We start from the raw sequence: 15,529 nt of genomic DNA, 5'->3' as shown, positions 1-15,529 counted from the left end.
CAGTTGACTTTTATTAATATCATATAGGCTTCTGCATTTCCGGAACTGAACGCTCCTATGGGTAGAACAGGTATCCACTCCTGTCCCCTGATTACAGAGAGCTCCTTTCTTGCCTTTTGACGTGGTCTCACCCTGTTTTTCTCCATTTTTCAGTTCCTTTGTCCCTGTCTCGTACCTTTGTTGTCAGCAGAACAGAGTTGTTAGCAGCAGGTTCTCCAGGTAATTCTGCATGTTTCCTTTTCATAATTCTGATCGCCTCCGTTGACCCCACCAAAGCCCGGCTGGCCGGGTCTGCTCCCTTTATTTGGTCAAGGCCATTTTCAGTTCTTCTTTGAGCTCTAAAACTCCATGGTTCTGTGACTAATAGTGAGCTATCCAGGACAGCATAAGCCCACAACAGATGCGCAAAGGGTTTGGGAGATGGGAAGGGAATCTTGAAACTGGGAAGGGGAGAGTGGGTCTGACATGGGTTCCCTGCGTGACCCATCCACACTGCTGACCTTGGATTTGCGAGGCTGCCCTTTGGTCTTTTGGTGACCTCAGCAAAGTCATGGTGCGTGGAATTTGCAGAAGCCCCAAACCTGAGGATTCTTCCGCAGAACACATTCAGCCAAAAGGCTGAAGGACTATGAACTTTTCTTGGTGAGGCCCCAAAATCTCTGTTTCTTTGGTCCTTTTTGTGGCATCCATGTGAACGAGGTGCATGTATTTCCACCCTTCCTCGGGCAGGTGGCCCCGCTTCTCCTGTCTCGCTCTCTTTGTTCTGAAATTAGTACTGTGCAACATTCCTAACGAGCTGCTTGATTATTGCCCTGCAGGAGAGTATGGTCATGCCTGGCTAATATGTCCAGCTGCTAAAAAAGAAAGGCAGAGGTTTAATCTCTCTTTAATTAAAATTGCTGGGCTTTCCTATTTGGTAGTACAACTTTTCTGTATTTATTTTGTTCCATACAGCTTATATTTTAAAATCTGACTGATGAGATTTGCATTTCATAATCCAGTTTCTGCAAAACTCTAAAATGCGGATGTTCGGCAAAGGAGGCAATACTTGTCTTAGAAAGAAGCTAATATTCCCTCAGGTCTTTGCTCTTAAAAAAAATTGCGGGTGTTTGGGCATAAGATATTACTCATGGGGCTATTTGAATCAAATCAGCAGACAGAATATACATGTATACACATATATGTATACATAAATATGTATTTATATGTATGTTTGTATTGTTTCCTCCCCATTTTATTTGCTGGCCTCTGCTACCAATTTAAAATGTCACAGATGCTGAAGTAAAGTGACTTTTGGCCGAAACTCACGGAAATGTCATTTGTGTCTTACTTTTTCCGTAGAACTTAGAGATTTCTTAGTTCTGCCCATTCCATCTGATCTAGTAATGAGAAAATCCACTTTGTGGGTCCAGGCCTTCGAGGTGCTGGCATTACAGTAATATGATACCTGATAAATGGGGGTTGAGCTACACCAGTGATTTCCAGCCAGTTCCACACGGTGCCTGGTGGCTCTCAGGGAGGAGGCTGGGAATGTTTCTTTATTGTGTCTTTCTAGCTTACTAGCAAATGAAAGGATCCCTAGGTAGGATGAATAAAATAAGCCAAGACAAAAAAACAAAGAAAACAATTCTGAGAAGGCATAAGAGGAATTAAAATTGAAAGTCTTTTTCATAATTATTGTCATAAAACCTTGGCACATAAATTTGACAACAAAACATGACCTGCACTGGGAGGTGGCCACTTAGAGTCTTTGTCCTCCTTGGTATGAAGACTCGCACATCTCCCCACACGCCGATGCAAGGTGACTGTGCTGGTTCCTGTCGAGTTGCAGAAGAGGTTCTGGAAAACAGTCTGCTGCTCCAGACTGTGGCTGTGATGCCAGGCAGCGGGTTCCCGGCAAAGGAGAGGGTTCACCTCTCAGAAAACAAGAGGGCAGTGGGTTGAGAGGAAGCTGAGTGGGAGTCTAGATACTTTGGGAGACCAGAGAAATTGCCCTGTAATCCTCCTCAGGAGAAAATAACAGGAGATTGAGAAACACTGCCTAAGGCCTCAGACGGTGATCTGGCCATGCACAGGGTCTGATCAATAAGAAAATTGCCCTTTAAACGTTTTGTTTTTATAACCTTAAATTGTAACCCACCGAAGGGAACACCATCTCAGAAGTATCTGTAGATTTGGGGCTAAAGCCCAGGGATACAGTGGGATCCCTTGTTTCACAGACTGTTCCGTCCATCAGCCTGTGGGAAGTTATCACAAGTACAGAGTAGCTTGATCCTGAGGGTATGCACGTGGTGGAGAGGTCTGGGATGACACTTACGGGAAAGAATATAATAATGTTAACAAGCCTCCTTTATCAGGTACTTACTGGGTGTCAGACACTGTGCTAAGCACTTTATATACCTTATCTCATTTTGAATCTCCATAAGACCTTACGAGGTGGGTGCTATTACTATTCGCCTTTTACAGATAGGGACTCTGAGGCTTAGCAAAGTTGGGTCATCTGATCAAAGTTGGGTCATCTGCTAAATAGAAAGCATCTGATAAATTAATTTGCCTTGTCCTCATAGATAAGTGGAAGCAACAAGAGGAACTGCTATTGAGTTTAATTTTGACTAACAATGGAAAATTGGTTCATGACATGAAAATTGTAGGGAAAGTGGTTACGTGAAAATTTTAGGAGAAAGGGGACTCGCCATATGAGGTTCCTTGAGTACTTGCCATGTTTTGTTCTGCATGTCATATTTTAAGAGGGACTTTGCTGGGACTTCCTTGGAGGTCCAGTGGTTTAGACACTGCACTCCCAATGCAAGAGGCACGGGTTCGATCCCTGGTTGGGGAACTAAGATCCCGCATGCAGCACAGCGTGGCCTAAAAAAAAAAAAAAAAAAAAAAGAGGGACGTTTGCTGAATGGACTCTCAGACAATGGTCAGGATGGGGGATGGGGTAAGTGGGGGGGATAAAACATGTGAGGTGAACAGTTGAATCATTTAGCCCAGAGAGGAAGAGACTTAACTGTCTTCAGACTTTTAAGGGCTATTCCAAGTAGCAGAGGAATGGAAGGCACTCAGTAGATCTCCACAGAGTGGAGGAGAGTGAAGTTGGGGAAGCAGATTTTGATGGCTGTGATGACAGACTTTCCCATAGTTGAAGGGTGGGACCAGCCGAGAGCCAGTCAGGGACACATTGAAAAGAGGAGCCAACCATCAGGTGGGAGAATTGGTCCCCTTCAATCCTGTGACATTGTGCAGTTCAGCGAAGGCACCCAGTTGATATTTGTGCAATAGGTTTGACTAGAAAAGCAAAAATGGAATAAGCCCTGGCGAGGGTGTGGGTTTTATTTTTAATGAAATTTATTAGAAGCTATGGTGAACATGCCTCTAAAAGCAGCAACACTTAGACTCACCTGGATTTCCTTTCACTTTGTTTTAATGAAAGAGTACTGTCGATCTCATTGAAGACTCCTCCAGCACCTAAGGTGACCTAATCAAACCGTCTCAGGGTTTGGTGTCTTCCAGGGTTCTTAACAATCCTGAGATGTCCTCGGGCTGCCTGACAGGGATTTTACTGGGGTCACAGGCAAAGATAACAGGTTTGGCTGCCAGGTATGGTATGAGCAGACAGAAGCGTTTTGATCCCTTTCAAAACATGTACTGATTTATGAACGTTCTCAAGAGTCCTTTGTTTTTGCTTCTGGCAAAATAATGCAGTGCTGCCTTCCTACAGCCCATGTTTCGTATCAAGTAGCTTCTGTGTCTCGGACCTCGCCTCCCCGGCCTGTGCTCCTGACACAGTGTGCAGCCACGGGGTCTTTGCTATTGGAAACTCGGAGGATTGGGTCTGTTGGCGTGGACGGGGCCAGGAACGTGTTGCAGGAGAAGCCGTGAGCGTGCTGTAGGAGACCCTGCAGCTGAGCTGCATGGCCGAGGCGTCTGGTATAAGTTGATTGAGCTTGTCTATTCATTATTATTGGGAAAATAAAGAGCTTTGAGTTGCATCTACCTCACTTAAAAGGCGGTTGGGTTTTTTCTCCCTTTCCAGGTGAAAACAAGTCACCTCCTCGCCCATGCGGCTTGAATCACTCGGACTCTCTCAGTCGCGGTGACCGGATTGATGCGATAACGCCGACGTTGGGGAGCAGCAACAATCAGCTCAGCTCTTCGTTCCTCCAAGTCTACATCCCTGACTACTCGGTGCGAGCCCTCTCCGATCTCCAGTTTGTTAAGGTAAGAGGAGACAACGGCTTGGCAGGGCCCGGCAGGCGGCGGTCAGCTTCCACCGAGAGCGTTTGGCTCTGCGGCCTCTGCGCCGAGCCTGCCTTGGTCATTTTGCGGGTGCCCTGCCTCCAGCTCCTGTGCCCTGACTCCGGCTGGGGAAGAACTTCGGTCTCCTTGGCTCTGTCCAGTGAGCTGCCAAGTCAAATGTGGCTTTTTCAGGGAACAAGAGCTGGAGGGGGTGAGAAAATGAGTAAACATTTCCAGCCGGTCTTCACGAGAGACGGGGCTCTTTTCTTAGGCTGAAATAAAGATAGCTTTGGGGGGATGAGCCAGCTTTAGCTGATGGAAGCCATTTTCTAGTCTCTGTGAAATGTCGAGACAGAACTTGGAAATGGCTTATATATCAGCAAAAAGTGACTTGTTCACTAGAATCAACTTGAACTTTAAAAAGTGGTTCAGTTTATACTCAAGGATGGTTTTCTTCTAGAGCAACTGCTAGGGGCCCTTCGGGGGATGTAAGGTGTAATAAATACCATGTGGAGACAAGAGAGCCTAAAAATAAACATGATCTTGGTTTGTTTTCTGTACCATCTCCTGGCCTCAGATCTCAAGACAGCAATACCAAAATGCCTTGATGGCATCCCGGATGGACAAAACTCCTCAGTCTTCAGACAGTGAAAACACTAAAATTGAATTGACTCTTACGGAGCTGCACGACGGGTTGCCAGACGAGACGGCCAACCTGCTCAACGAACAGAACTGTGTGACGCACAGCAAGGCCAACCACAGCCTGCACAGCGAAGGCGCCATCTAGAGCACCGGCCTCGGCCTCCGCGTCTGACCGTGAATCCCATTAGTGTGCGCTTGTGTGCCATGCTGCATCCTGCACCATCCTGAGACCAAAGACTTTGTCCCCTTCCTGGAAGCAGCAGAGGAGGCCGGGGAGGGCAGGAATGGAAACTGGAGATGTGAAATCGACAGCCAGGGCGTGGCATTCGAGATTATGGAGATGAATTTCTTCCACCCAAATAGAATCATGTTTATTTTTTCAGCTGTACCTTTTATCATTATCCACTCTCCTCCTCCCTCGATTTGCATGAAGTTGAAAATTGTTTCGATTTATTTTTTTCCGAGAGATCATGTTTTTAAAAAGTGTCTTTTGCAGAGTTTTAAATTGTTCTGTCTGAACTCTGCTGTGACCCCATGATGTAACCTTAGAAGGATGGACTTGTCCCTCCAGTGGCCTTCCTTGGCCCCCGCCCCAGGGAGGGGCACCCTTCCTCTGTGCCCCAGTGGGTGTCGCTGTCGAACTTCAAGGATGAATGACACAGACCTGCCCAGGCTGTTGGCCCTGCAGGGTGGAGCCTGCACAGGGACCCGCAGCCTCTCTGAGCTCAGTGTTGTTTTAAGTTAATGTTTAACGGTGTCCCCTTTCCCTCAGAAAGGTTTAACATTTGCTTGGAATGTGATTTTGCTCCCACTCTAAGGAATTTTTATCACCAAAATGAATGTTAATGAATTTTAAACCTATGGTTTATCTTTGCAAGAGGCGAGGTGGTTTCACCCCAACATTCCCACAGCCTGGGATCTCCAGCTCAGCCAGGCCTCTTCCGCCCCAGCTTACAGAGCGCCGTCACCCACCGCCCCGTCCTTGCTCGTTAACCCAAGATGCTGCTACACAGATGCCAAATGGAAATCTTCCACAGGGCCCTCGAGTAAACTCGTGGTGTGGAGTCCACGCTCCTGCCCTTCCCGCTGGGATGTATGTCATTGTCAGAAAAGGAGTCGGACCTTCCAGCTGTGCTCTGTGCGCCCTGCCAAGAAGGCACGTCTAGACCCATGTGTCTAAAGGAGGGAACACTGGGGACTGCCCGCACCTGCCCCCTTCCCCTCTGTCCCTGGGCCTGCGGGGCCCAGCAGTGGCTGTGTCCCCGCCTGAGGACCTCTGTGTCTCCCGCCTCAGACGTGGCCCACGCCAGAGAGGCTGCCCGTACAGCCCGGGTCAGTTTGGCCCCAAACAGGGATTGAGAAACCAAATGTGTGTTGTGGCCATTTCATGTGTGTCTCTGTCTTGTTTTCCTATCAAATTCATACGTGTAGTGAAATTAATGTCAGGAGGTATTTCTTGAGTGACTGAATTCCTAACTCTCTTATCTGTGTTTTAAGTGTTAACCCAAGGGATATGTGCATTTTGTCGGCAACATTCGTACACTGAAATGACTTCCTACTGACCACAGTTTTCATGTAGACCTGTCAGTCCTCGCTGCGTCCAGTCACTAGGCGAGAAGATAGCATCTTCTCCACTGGGTCTCACTGCACGAAGGGAAGCCCTGGGGCTAAGCGGCAGTTTCTTCTCCTTCCTCCAGGTAGGACTGTGCACCCCAGGCTGGGCGCTGGCGGGTGGGAGCTGCGGTTGGGAAAGAACCAGCAACACGCTGGGCTTGCCTCCCGGTGAGCAGCTCGGTGGCTCCAGTGTCATGTGCGCATCTGGCGCAGTGTCTCCCCTGGGATGTTGGTCCTGGAGCATCTTCCTCAGAAGGTGCCGTGCCCCTTAGTGAGGGAAGTACTGGTCTCACCTGGTAGAAGTCACCGGGTGCCCCCTCAAGGGGCTGAGTGGCCTGCTGCTGGCACCCAAGTCACAGCACTGGGATGGTGCTCCCACCGCGGAGCTTGACGTTAGTGGGACCCTGTACTGTGAGTATTTGCTTTTGTAAACAAACCCATCCAAGTGTAAAGGTCTCACTTTCTTAAGATGCGTCTAGCTGAGCACAACGTCAGTATGACATGACACGGGAACTGGGATTATCTGTAGGGGGCGCAGAAATGAGAGAGAGAGTTCCCTGTAACAGAGTGAAACCCGGGCCTTGCTGGGGGAGGAGGCTTCTGCCCCAACCAGCACGCCACGCTCTGGGCCGGGACAGCAGTGCCGTCCCTGTGGTCTGGCGGAGCCGGGCTGCCAAGCCGTGGTTCCTCTGGCCTCCTGGACCTTCGCCCGTCAGCTTCCCCTGGCCTATCTGCTTTGATCTGCCTCTCCACACGCAGTCCATCTCCGGGCGCCTTGCTACTGGAAGGAGCCTCCGGAATCACTGTTACTGTGCTGGATCTTTTTTGGAGCCCCACTGCTGCTCTGTGAATCCTAAAGCCCTTTTGAGAGGATTCCAGCTGCTGGCTCCTTGACTTCAGGGAGAAATGGTTAACGTTTCCATACTGTCTTACCTGCTCAGTGTGTGGCTTTTTGAAAAGTCCTCTCTATAAAGGAGCTGGCACAGGGGGGCTTTGCAGTAGGGCTCCTGGAGGACGAAATTTTAGCCTCCCAAGTTCGTATTTATTTTCTATAAACTACTCTTTACCTTTGATTTTTCACACTGTTTTATAACAACAGGGAATCCCAAATAAGTCCTGTCTGGTCCCTGAAGGAATGAAGGCTACCATTTGGCTACAGTTAGATCTGCTTTGGGGAAGGCTCAAGACCCTTCAGATGGTAACACTCAATATCTGAGTGGCGACAGATTCGTCTTTCAGGCCCCCCACTTTCCTTCTAGAAACTAACTTTAGGCTGTTGAAGGAGAAATGCTGGCTCATGGCTTCTGTGGGGCAGCAGGAGAATGATTTGGGGAAGGTCTATGCAGTTCATGCCTACCAAGTAAATGGGAGCAAGGCAGAGAAAGACCATCAAATAGTTGAGATGTTGATGTGCAGCAGCCAGTCCTCAGCACTACTGGTGGATCCTCCTCTCCTAGGGCTGCGGGCTTCGTAAGCGTGGATGGCGAGTGGGCTGTGGAGCAGACACAGGGCCCGGGGTCCTGGATTCTGTGGGAGCCCCATTGTCAGGCCAGGGCCTCGCTCTCCTTTTCAGTGGCCCCTGCTGCCAGCCCTGGCTCTGAGGGACCAGACAGGGCCTCCTCCTACTCCTAAGCAGCCACTCTGGCATCCTGAAGGTTCCTCCTGGAACTGGATTCCTAGTATCCAAGTGTTCCTGGGACAATCTGCTTTCTCTTCATAAATGAGGGAGATTTTCTTCCTACTGCTTTAGAGGTTCCCTCCCTTTAATTCTCTGTTTCACATGCATCAGGCAAGTCTAAAATCATATGTTTAAACTCTTAGGAAAACAGAACCTTAAGATTTGTGCATGGAAACTGGGATGTTAATCAACTAGCTTAAGCCTTGGTTCTGACATAATTTGAATGTGAAAGGGCACCCCATGTAACTCTTTTTTCCCCTCCTTCCTCACCTCACTTCTGGAAGAGAGCTCAGTGCCCATGCTGACAGGGTTGTCTTCCCCAAGTGGGAGGAGTAGGGCATCTTGCCATTTTCTAATATTTCAAGGAGCTTTTGTGCAAATGTTGAATGCAAAACTTCACACTAATATGGAACGTTAACTGTGAATATATTTACTTGTGCTAGCCCCAGTACCATACAACTAAAGGTCCAGCTTTTCCAAGTCTAGGAAAATAGTGCTAGATACAAGTAGAATTGCATTTCCCTTAGGAAATGAAGCAACGGGAATTTGGGCTTAGCAGGGACCATGAACTTCTGTCCTCAAATTACCTCAGGTTGAGGAGCAGACCTAAGTAGGCCCTGGCCAATTGAACCTGTGTCCTGGCTGGTCAAAAACAAAAACGAAACCCAACCCCGTCATCTTCTGAAAAACCAGCCAGGGATCTGACCATCTTTGCCTTTCCTGGGCCAGGAGACCAGGATTCCTCCAGTGTTCCCCAGGGCCCGGCCCAGGCAGAGGACTCACCTGGGCTGGCACAGGAAGGTGCTCACCTTGTTCCCTGGGATTCTAAGCAGGAGGCCACCAGGGAGGGTTGGCTTGTGCATGTCACATGACACAAGCTCCTTGCTAGCACGAGAGCAGGAACTGTTCCCCTCTCAGCTTTGATCCTGGAGACGGTTTTTCTTGCAGAGCGTTGAAGACTGCGAGGCTGAGCTGGCAGTTCAGGGAGTGGAGGCTTCTGAGGCACCAGTGCTCACTCTCTTCCTTGAGGACACAGGCTCTTGTCCTGGGTCAGGTGTGGTTCTATTCCGGCCTCTGCACTAGTGGTGCTTCTGTCCAGCAAGGGCATCTTGGTGGGTTGCAGGTTAGCCCAGAATTAGGAGGGATTTAGAGAGTTCAATATGGAAGTGATCTGGGGATTCAGAAACTTTTCCCATGTAAATGGATCAGTGAGCAACCTACTCAGTGGATTTTTATACCTCAGGGCCATTTGCAAATTTTTATCTTTCCACGTTTCTTTTGTATTTGCGTGGGCTGATAGGAGAGATGAGTTCAGAGGATTCTAGGATGACGTTCATTTGCCTCGGTTTGCGGATGTGCGGGGCACGCGCACCAAGCTTGCTCAAGGCTGGGGCAGTGGGCCTTCCTCCTCCAGCACGTGCGGGCACCCCTCCTGCAGGGAGTGCTTACATGCTGCTTTTCCTTCTGCCCTGCCTGAAGATGCCAGGGCTCCTGGTCAGCCCTAAGAACAGGAGGAAGATGGCAGTTCACAGCAGCTGCAGAGCTTGGAGCAGCTTTCCTCCCACTGTCTTGGGCTGGGGACCGTCTTTGCTTTTCAGACCTTTGTGGTTGTCTCGGCTCAAGTAAGCTTTCTCACTGTATAGGCTAGAGCCACTGATGTCATCTCAGAAGAATTATTTTAAGTATCAGGCTGTACTTGAAGCAACATGGAAACAAAGGTTCTAAGTGGCAAGAGAGTAAAGTTCTAGGAGTTTGTATGCCGAGGTTTATATGTACACAGATCCAACACATACTATAAGACTTGAGTGAGTACACATTTTCAAGTTTCAATACCCACTGGGTATTAAACATAAACGAATTGGAAGAATGACTGGGAGTATTGTTTTGCCTCACTTGGCAGGGTATCTCCCAGCATTTGCCCACATCTGACCAACATGGATTCACTTGAGAAGTGATTTCTTTTGGGGCCAGCTTCCTCTTCAGACTCACCCTGCAGAGAATTATCAAATGGACCTGGTGGGCCTTGAGTGCCTGCCCTTTTTGTTGGAGGCCCAGGCCCCTTGGATATAAACAGCTGGTTTCAGGCTCCCAGAGCAGAAGGGAGAGGGAGAAAAGTAAGGCCTCAGGACTCTTGTTCCCCAGAGAGCTCCAGCCTCGCTCCTGATTCATTACTCCCCGTGTCTAAAGTCTACTGTGAAGGTGGAGTGTGTCAGTGCGTTGACTTTTCTTGTTTCTGGAGTTCTTTTAAGTCCACAAATGTATATGCTTTATTTTATATTATTATTTATTATGTACATATGCCTCTACTGTTAGCACATCGTCTATGACTAAGATGAGATCTGTTCTGGAGCCCCTCATCCATGGAGCCTAGGGTTCTGTTGTCTTTTAAAGTGGGTGAGAAGGAGCGGTTTTGCTTTTGTCTTAAACAGGTTGCTGCTCTTATGTTGGTCCTCGTGTCCCGGCCCCTTTTATTGGGCCCACCTCTATTCCTGATGGCAAGTGTTTGAGATGAGGATGGAGGCAGGTCTTTACTTCATGGCAGGGCCTCTCAAGTACCTCCGTGAAATACTTTAGAGGTGGTTTCCTGGTGACTGGGTCTATTCTCTGGGTAATGGTACAGCGTGGCTGTGAGGCCAGAGCCTCCTTCCTCACTCCCACACTCCCAAGCCAGGTTGGTGGCCTGGTCCCACAACAGTGATGGTCTCTAATTCCCACCTTGGATTGCAGAATCCATCTCTCTGGACCATGGAAGCTGCCTGCCCACCTGGGCTTCTAATATGCCTTTTCTTGGTTTTGAGGCCCAATGCCAACGCTGCCTTGGCGCCTCAAATAAGACCCTGCTTTGAGTCTGATTTCCATCCTCCTTAGCCTTTACTCACTGTATCATAGTGTACATTTCATGCTTTGTAGCAGTGAAGTTTTCTGAACACAGTACCCAGAGCTGTGTATATAAACCTAAATAAGCACAAATGACATGTATAGGTTTCATGAGCTGATTGTCATAATGAATGCATTTTATAATTCAAATGATGTTGTAGATTTACAATCTCTCCTATTTATTTTGTATCAATTTATTTGTAAATTTTGTGATTGTTTTAAAAGGTTTTTTGTTCATTTCTATTATTCTGTTTAGATAAATGATTTCTGTTCACCCTTCTAGCGAATGTGTGTTCCCTCTTCCCCCTGTCACCTATGCAACACTGGCCTCGGGCCCCTGCCTGGTGGGAAAGCTGGGATTGGTGGTCGGCATGGCAACACAGCAGGGCGTTTCCTTTGGACGTACACCACCAAGTCTTATGTTAAAAGAGAAGCGGGTGCTAGAACTGAGCCTCCAGCTTCCAGCCTGGTACAGCCAATGCCAGGGGTGTGTTCTCTTTTTTGAGGATTGTAATCTGTTCCCCCTCAGTTCATTTTAGATAAAGATACTGGGGCTATCCACTCAAACTGCCCCAGACATTTGCCACTCAAGTCACTAATAACACACACTTCAGCTGGCAAATCTCTAAGCTGTTTTTTCCTAGGCAAGACCAGAGGCCTCATTCAAGCCTCTCAATTGGCTCTTAAAGATGAAAGTGGCTCTGCAGATCCTTCTCTGCGATGGGAAGCCTAGGAGAATGGTTGCAGCAGGCACAGATGGTCCACCCTCAAGTTAAAAACACTGGGCATGAGTGTGGTGAGTCATGGTCAGATGCTCTTCAGGATTCACTGGGCCTCCCACGTTCCCTAATAAGCCACATCCTCTTCCATTGTCCCTTCTATTCCTTCTACCCTCCTCACTCACGTGACCAGACTCTGAAGATCTTCCGGTCGAGGTTCATGGCCCCTCTGTGATCTATTCCTAGACCACATTCTTTTGGAATCTTTCTTCCCTCCACTCTTAGTCTCTGTTTTACATTCTTCTGAGAATTGAGCCTCTTGATGACTGGTCCCTTGTTTTTCCTACCATATCGTTTTAACCATGATGTTCTCGGTCTGTTTTACTTACACTAGTCCTGTGGATGGAGACATTTTAGTGAAGAACTGCTGACAAGATTGGCTGAGACACTTCCTGACCTAACCAGTGCTCTCACCTCCCCAGTCATCACCCCCAATTTCTCGAAAGTGGAACAAGGTAGATCTACATTCCAGTGAAGTATTATCTTCTTGGGAGCCTGTTAGAAGCAGAGCAGAAAGCAGCAAGCAGTGCTGGGAAAGGAATTCTCTCTCTAGCACATCTCCTCTCAGTTGGCTGCTTTGCTTAGTTTTTCCTGCTTTACTCACTTTGTCTAGATGAGTCCTGAGCTCAAATCAGGAAACTCTCCAAGGGAAATAAAGGTGATTTTTCCTATTGTGAAGATGAGATTTGCCTAAGCCTTCCCTTTGCATCCATGGGGTTGCCCACACGTCAGTTCATTTCTAAGCTGTATCATGATAAAAAGCTCTGGGGTTTCTGTTCCGTCTAACAGATTATGCTCCCCAGCGCCTCTTCTCGACTCAGCACTTCTGAGGACACAGATAGTGATCAGACGGTCTTGTAGAGAAAATGACTGGTACAAACTGAACGACCTTTTTGTAGCCTGGAGTTGATTTCTGAAAGCACACTTTTTGAAGGTAATTCAGTTTAATAGAGAGATGATTCCTTATTAAAGCCAAAAAGTTGAATTACATGAGATGGCTAATAAACGTTTGGCTTCTTTGTATGATTGTTGTATCATTTTCCCTGAGGTCCTCACATCTCTGCTCTTTCAAAAAGTCCCAGAACAAAGCAATGGTTATAGTGCCTCTCTGTGACATTCTGGTGGCATGCCATCTCCCCTGGTAGATGATTGTGAGGCCTAAGGATGCAAGGGGGGATCGGTTACAGGAGTTCTTTGTCAGAGTGCTTTTCCTGCTAGGGTATGAGTGATTGTGAAGCACCCAAACAGTAGGCCAACACATGGCAGGAATTTTAGATGAAGCCAGCTTCCTTGCCACAATTCTGCTACATCATTGACTTGAGGGCAGTGGGTCCAAAAATGAAGTTACTTGCTTCAAAATATGTATACCCACAAGTTAAAGATTACCTTTGGTACAAACCCTCTCTCAAAGACTGGACATTTAATAAACATTTTTCAGTGGTGGGAAGGTCTGCATGACAAGTGCCCTTGCCAAGTATCTCAGGAACTTGTGAGACTTGGAAGGACTATTGCTGTCTTTCATGTGAAGACTGTGCGTGCACTCACTCAGCTGCTTGGGCTCCAGTGTGTATGATGAGGTTTATCTTGGCCTAGACTCTTCAGGCCTCATCTATAGCCCTGGCCAGACATGGCTTTGGGAAGAGCACAATGGGAGAGCAGAGCATTTGGGTGAATATTTGTACCTAATTTGATTCATGAACCAATCTGTCTAACCCATCTTTTTTCTAGTAATAAAATGGAGCAAAGATATTTTATAGGAAGGAACATAAAGGGACCAGACCAAAAACTTTTGTCATTTTAAATTAGAAAATAGATTACTTACACTTGCCGTAAGAGTCGACAAGCTTGAGATGAGGTGTGTTCAGTCGGGAGGACTTTTTTCTGTTAAAGCTCTTTAGAGGGACTTAAACTATTGTTTTTATTGCATACCTTTGTGGGAACAAGTCAGACAGTTGTGGACTTGGGATGAAGACACCGTGTCTGAGGCCAGGGGAGAAATGGTTGAGATTGCCAGGTTAAACAGAAAAGCTGCCTTGTTCATTCTGTAAACCAATGCATTCTCTCCGTAGATGACTTGCTTTCCGCTATTCCTACATGCTCAGCTGTGAGAACAGCGTGCAGTGCCCCTTCTCCGTTCGTGGAGGTGTGAGATGGGACAACGTGGATTCCTGGAAGTCACCGGCTCTGCCTCCCGGCTGCTGTGCACGTGCACGTCCTCCCTGCTCTCTGGTGGCTGTGCACCGGTCTTTTTTTCAAGGCTGCTCAGGTAGCTCCATGGTCTAGATTTCATTCTCAGGGCCTCCCAAAGCTGTGTATCATTTGAAATTGTTCCATTTGAGGAAAAACTTTAAGAATAGCTCTATGCTCTAGTCACCAAGAAAGAATGTCATGAGAAACCTAAGTATTGAGACATAAACTACTGAACTGAGGATCTGGGATTAAGTGTATGGCAATAGCTAGATCATAGTTACCATTTTTCCCACCATCAAAGAAAGGTTAAATAGTTTCCATAACATGGAATGTGGACAAGGCTCCTACTCTTAATGCAGACTTAGATATGCAGTTGTTTGTCTCAGGCTATTTGTGGTGAATAAGCAGAGTATTTTTAAATGCTCTGGCAGCCTTGGAAAAACTGCAGGGCTTTAAAGTTGCTGACAAAATATTTCTTAAATAAATAAATCTGATTTAGGAATATCTAAACATGGACAAAGTACTTTTAAATCTGACATGTCACTGCAAGTGGCTTTTTAAAGTGGTTGCTTAAAAACAATACTAACATGTCTAAAGGATTTGTAGCTCTAAGTTTTTCTGTTAAGACCCACTTTTCCTAAAAGCATCTTAGAAAGGGTATCTTGAAGAGCTTGTTTTCTTATTTTAGGTCTCAACAGAGCTTATGGTAGGAAATTTAAGGTCTGAACAGAACACTAAACTTTCTTGGCTTTAAGTAACTTTTCTAAAATACACCATCTGAGCTTTACCTGACCACCTCTGTAGAGATGAATGCACAGGACAAGGCCTCTTGCAGAGGCTGGGCTGTGGTCTGCTGTGCCTCTGACCGCTGCTGGATATACTAGGGTGCCGGGAGCCTCACAAAGTCTGAAACTAAGTGGTGTTTTCCAAATACCCAGGAAGGAAGTTCTGAAAAGAGTTGGGAGAGCTTCCTCTCAGTCTAAACACCTTAGGGTTTTTTTTTTTAACGGAAAATTATAATTTTATGTTTCGCTTCCTTAATTATTAGCAACAGAGAGAAACTCATATTCATGTTTTAACAAGTCCAGTTACAGCTGCTCTGAGTCCCTGCCCATGGACCACTTACTTCCCAGCACTCTTCTAACAGGAATAATATGCAGAGAAGCAAAAGCTCTGCTCTGGGCCTTAGACTCTTATGGAATCCTAGCTCTTTAAAATATATTTTGGTGGTCCTGAAGAAAGCTGTAACCAGTAGTGGAATTCTTATTCCAGGTGTGTGCTTTTCACTTCTCAATCTTTGGACCCACTACCAGAGACTCATCTAGTTGAAAAGAAACTCTTAGATAAGATCTTATGTGAATAAAACAAAACAAAAGGGGTGGTAGATTAAAGCAATGTGATCATGTTGGGCCTTGCTCTAACAGGGGAGATACTTAAAGGTACTATTAAGTTAGCCATGTAGTTGTAATAAGTCAGTCAGATATTATTTGGCTTTGGGAATACTGAA

General features: G+C 46.9%; 1 protein-coding gene and 1 long non-coding RNA gene across 4 annotated transcripts in view; both read left to right on the top strand.

The window, feature by feature from the left end:
- CNNM2 (cyclin and CBS domain divalent metal cation transport mediator 2) overlaps positions 1–5,261 on the top strand; it is a 143,333-nt gene extending 138,072 nt beyond the window's left edge. Inside the window, exons 6-8 of one of the 2 annotated variants that reach the window (XM_059900996.1) lie at positions 154–219; positions 4,040–4,224; positions 4,820–5,261. In XM_059900996.1, coding sequence (XP_059756979.1) covers positions 154–219; positions 4,040–4,224; positions 4,820–5,029 — 461 coding nt within the window. In that variant the 3' untranslated portion in view covers positions 5,030–5,261. The remainder of the gene's footprint in view (positions 1–153; positions 220–4,039; positions 4,225–4,819) is intronic. The other variant, XM_059900997.1, reaches the window with a different exon arrangement.
- Positions 5,262–11,702: 6,441 nt separating this feature from the next.
- On the top strand, positions 11,703–14,518 carry LOC132351124 (uncharacterized). 2 transcript variants are annotated; one of them, XR_009498098.1, is made up of 4 exons: positions 11,703–11,849; positions 12,167–12,287; positions 12,622–12,766; positions 13,902–14,518. It is a non-coding gene; the product is annotated as an uncharacterized LOC132351124 (long non-coding RNA). The 2 variants fall into 2 exon arrangements; XR_009498099.1 differs by having other exon boundaries at positions 11,703–12,287.
- Positions 14,519–15,529: the final 1,011 nt, after the last annotated feature.

This window comes from Balaenoptera ricei, chromosome 16 (genome assembly GCF_028023285.1).
Source record: "Balaenoptera ricei isolate mBalRic1 chromosome 16, mBalRic1.hap2, whole genome shotgun sequence".
NCBI classification, from domain to species: Eukaryota; Metazoa; Chordata; class Mammalia; order Artiodactyla; family Balaenopteridae; genus Balaenoptera; species Balaenoptera ricei.
This window is presented reverse-complemented; position numbering and strand designations above follow the sequence as displayed.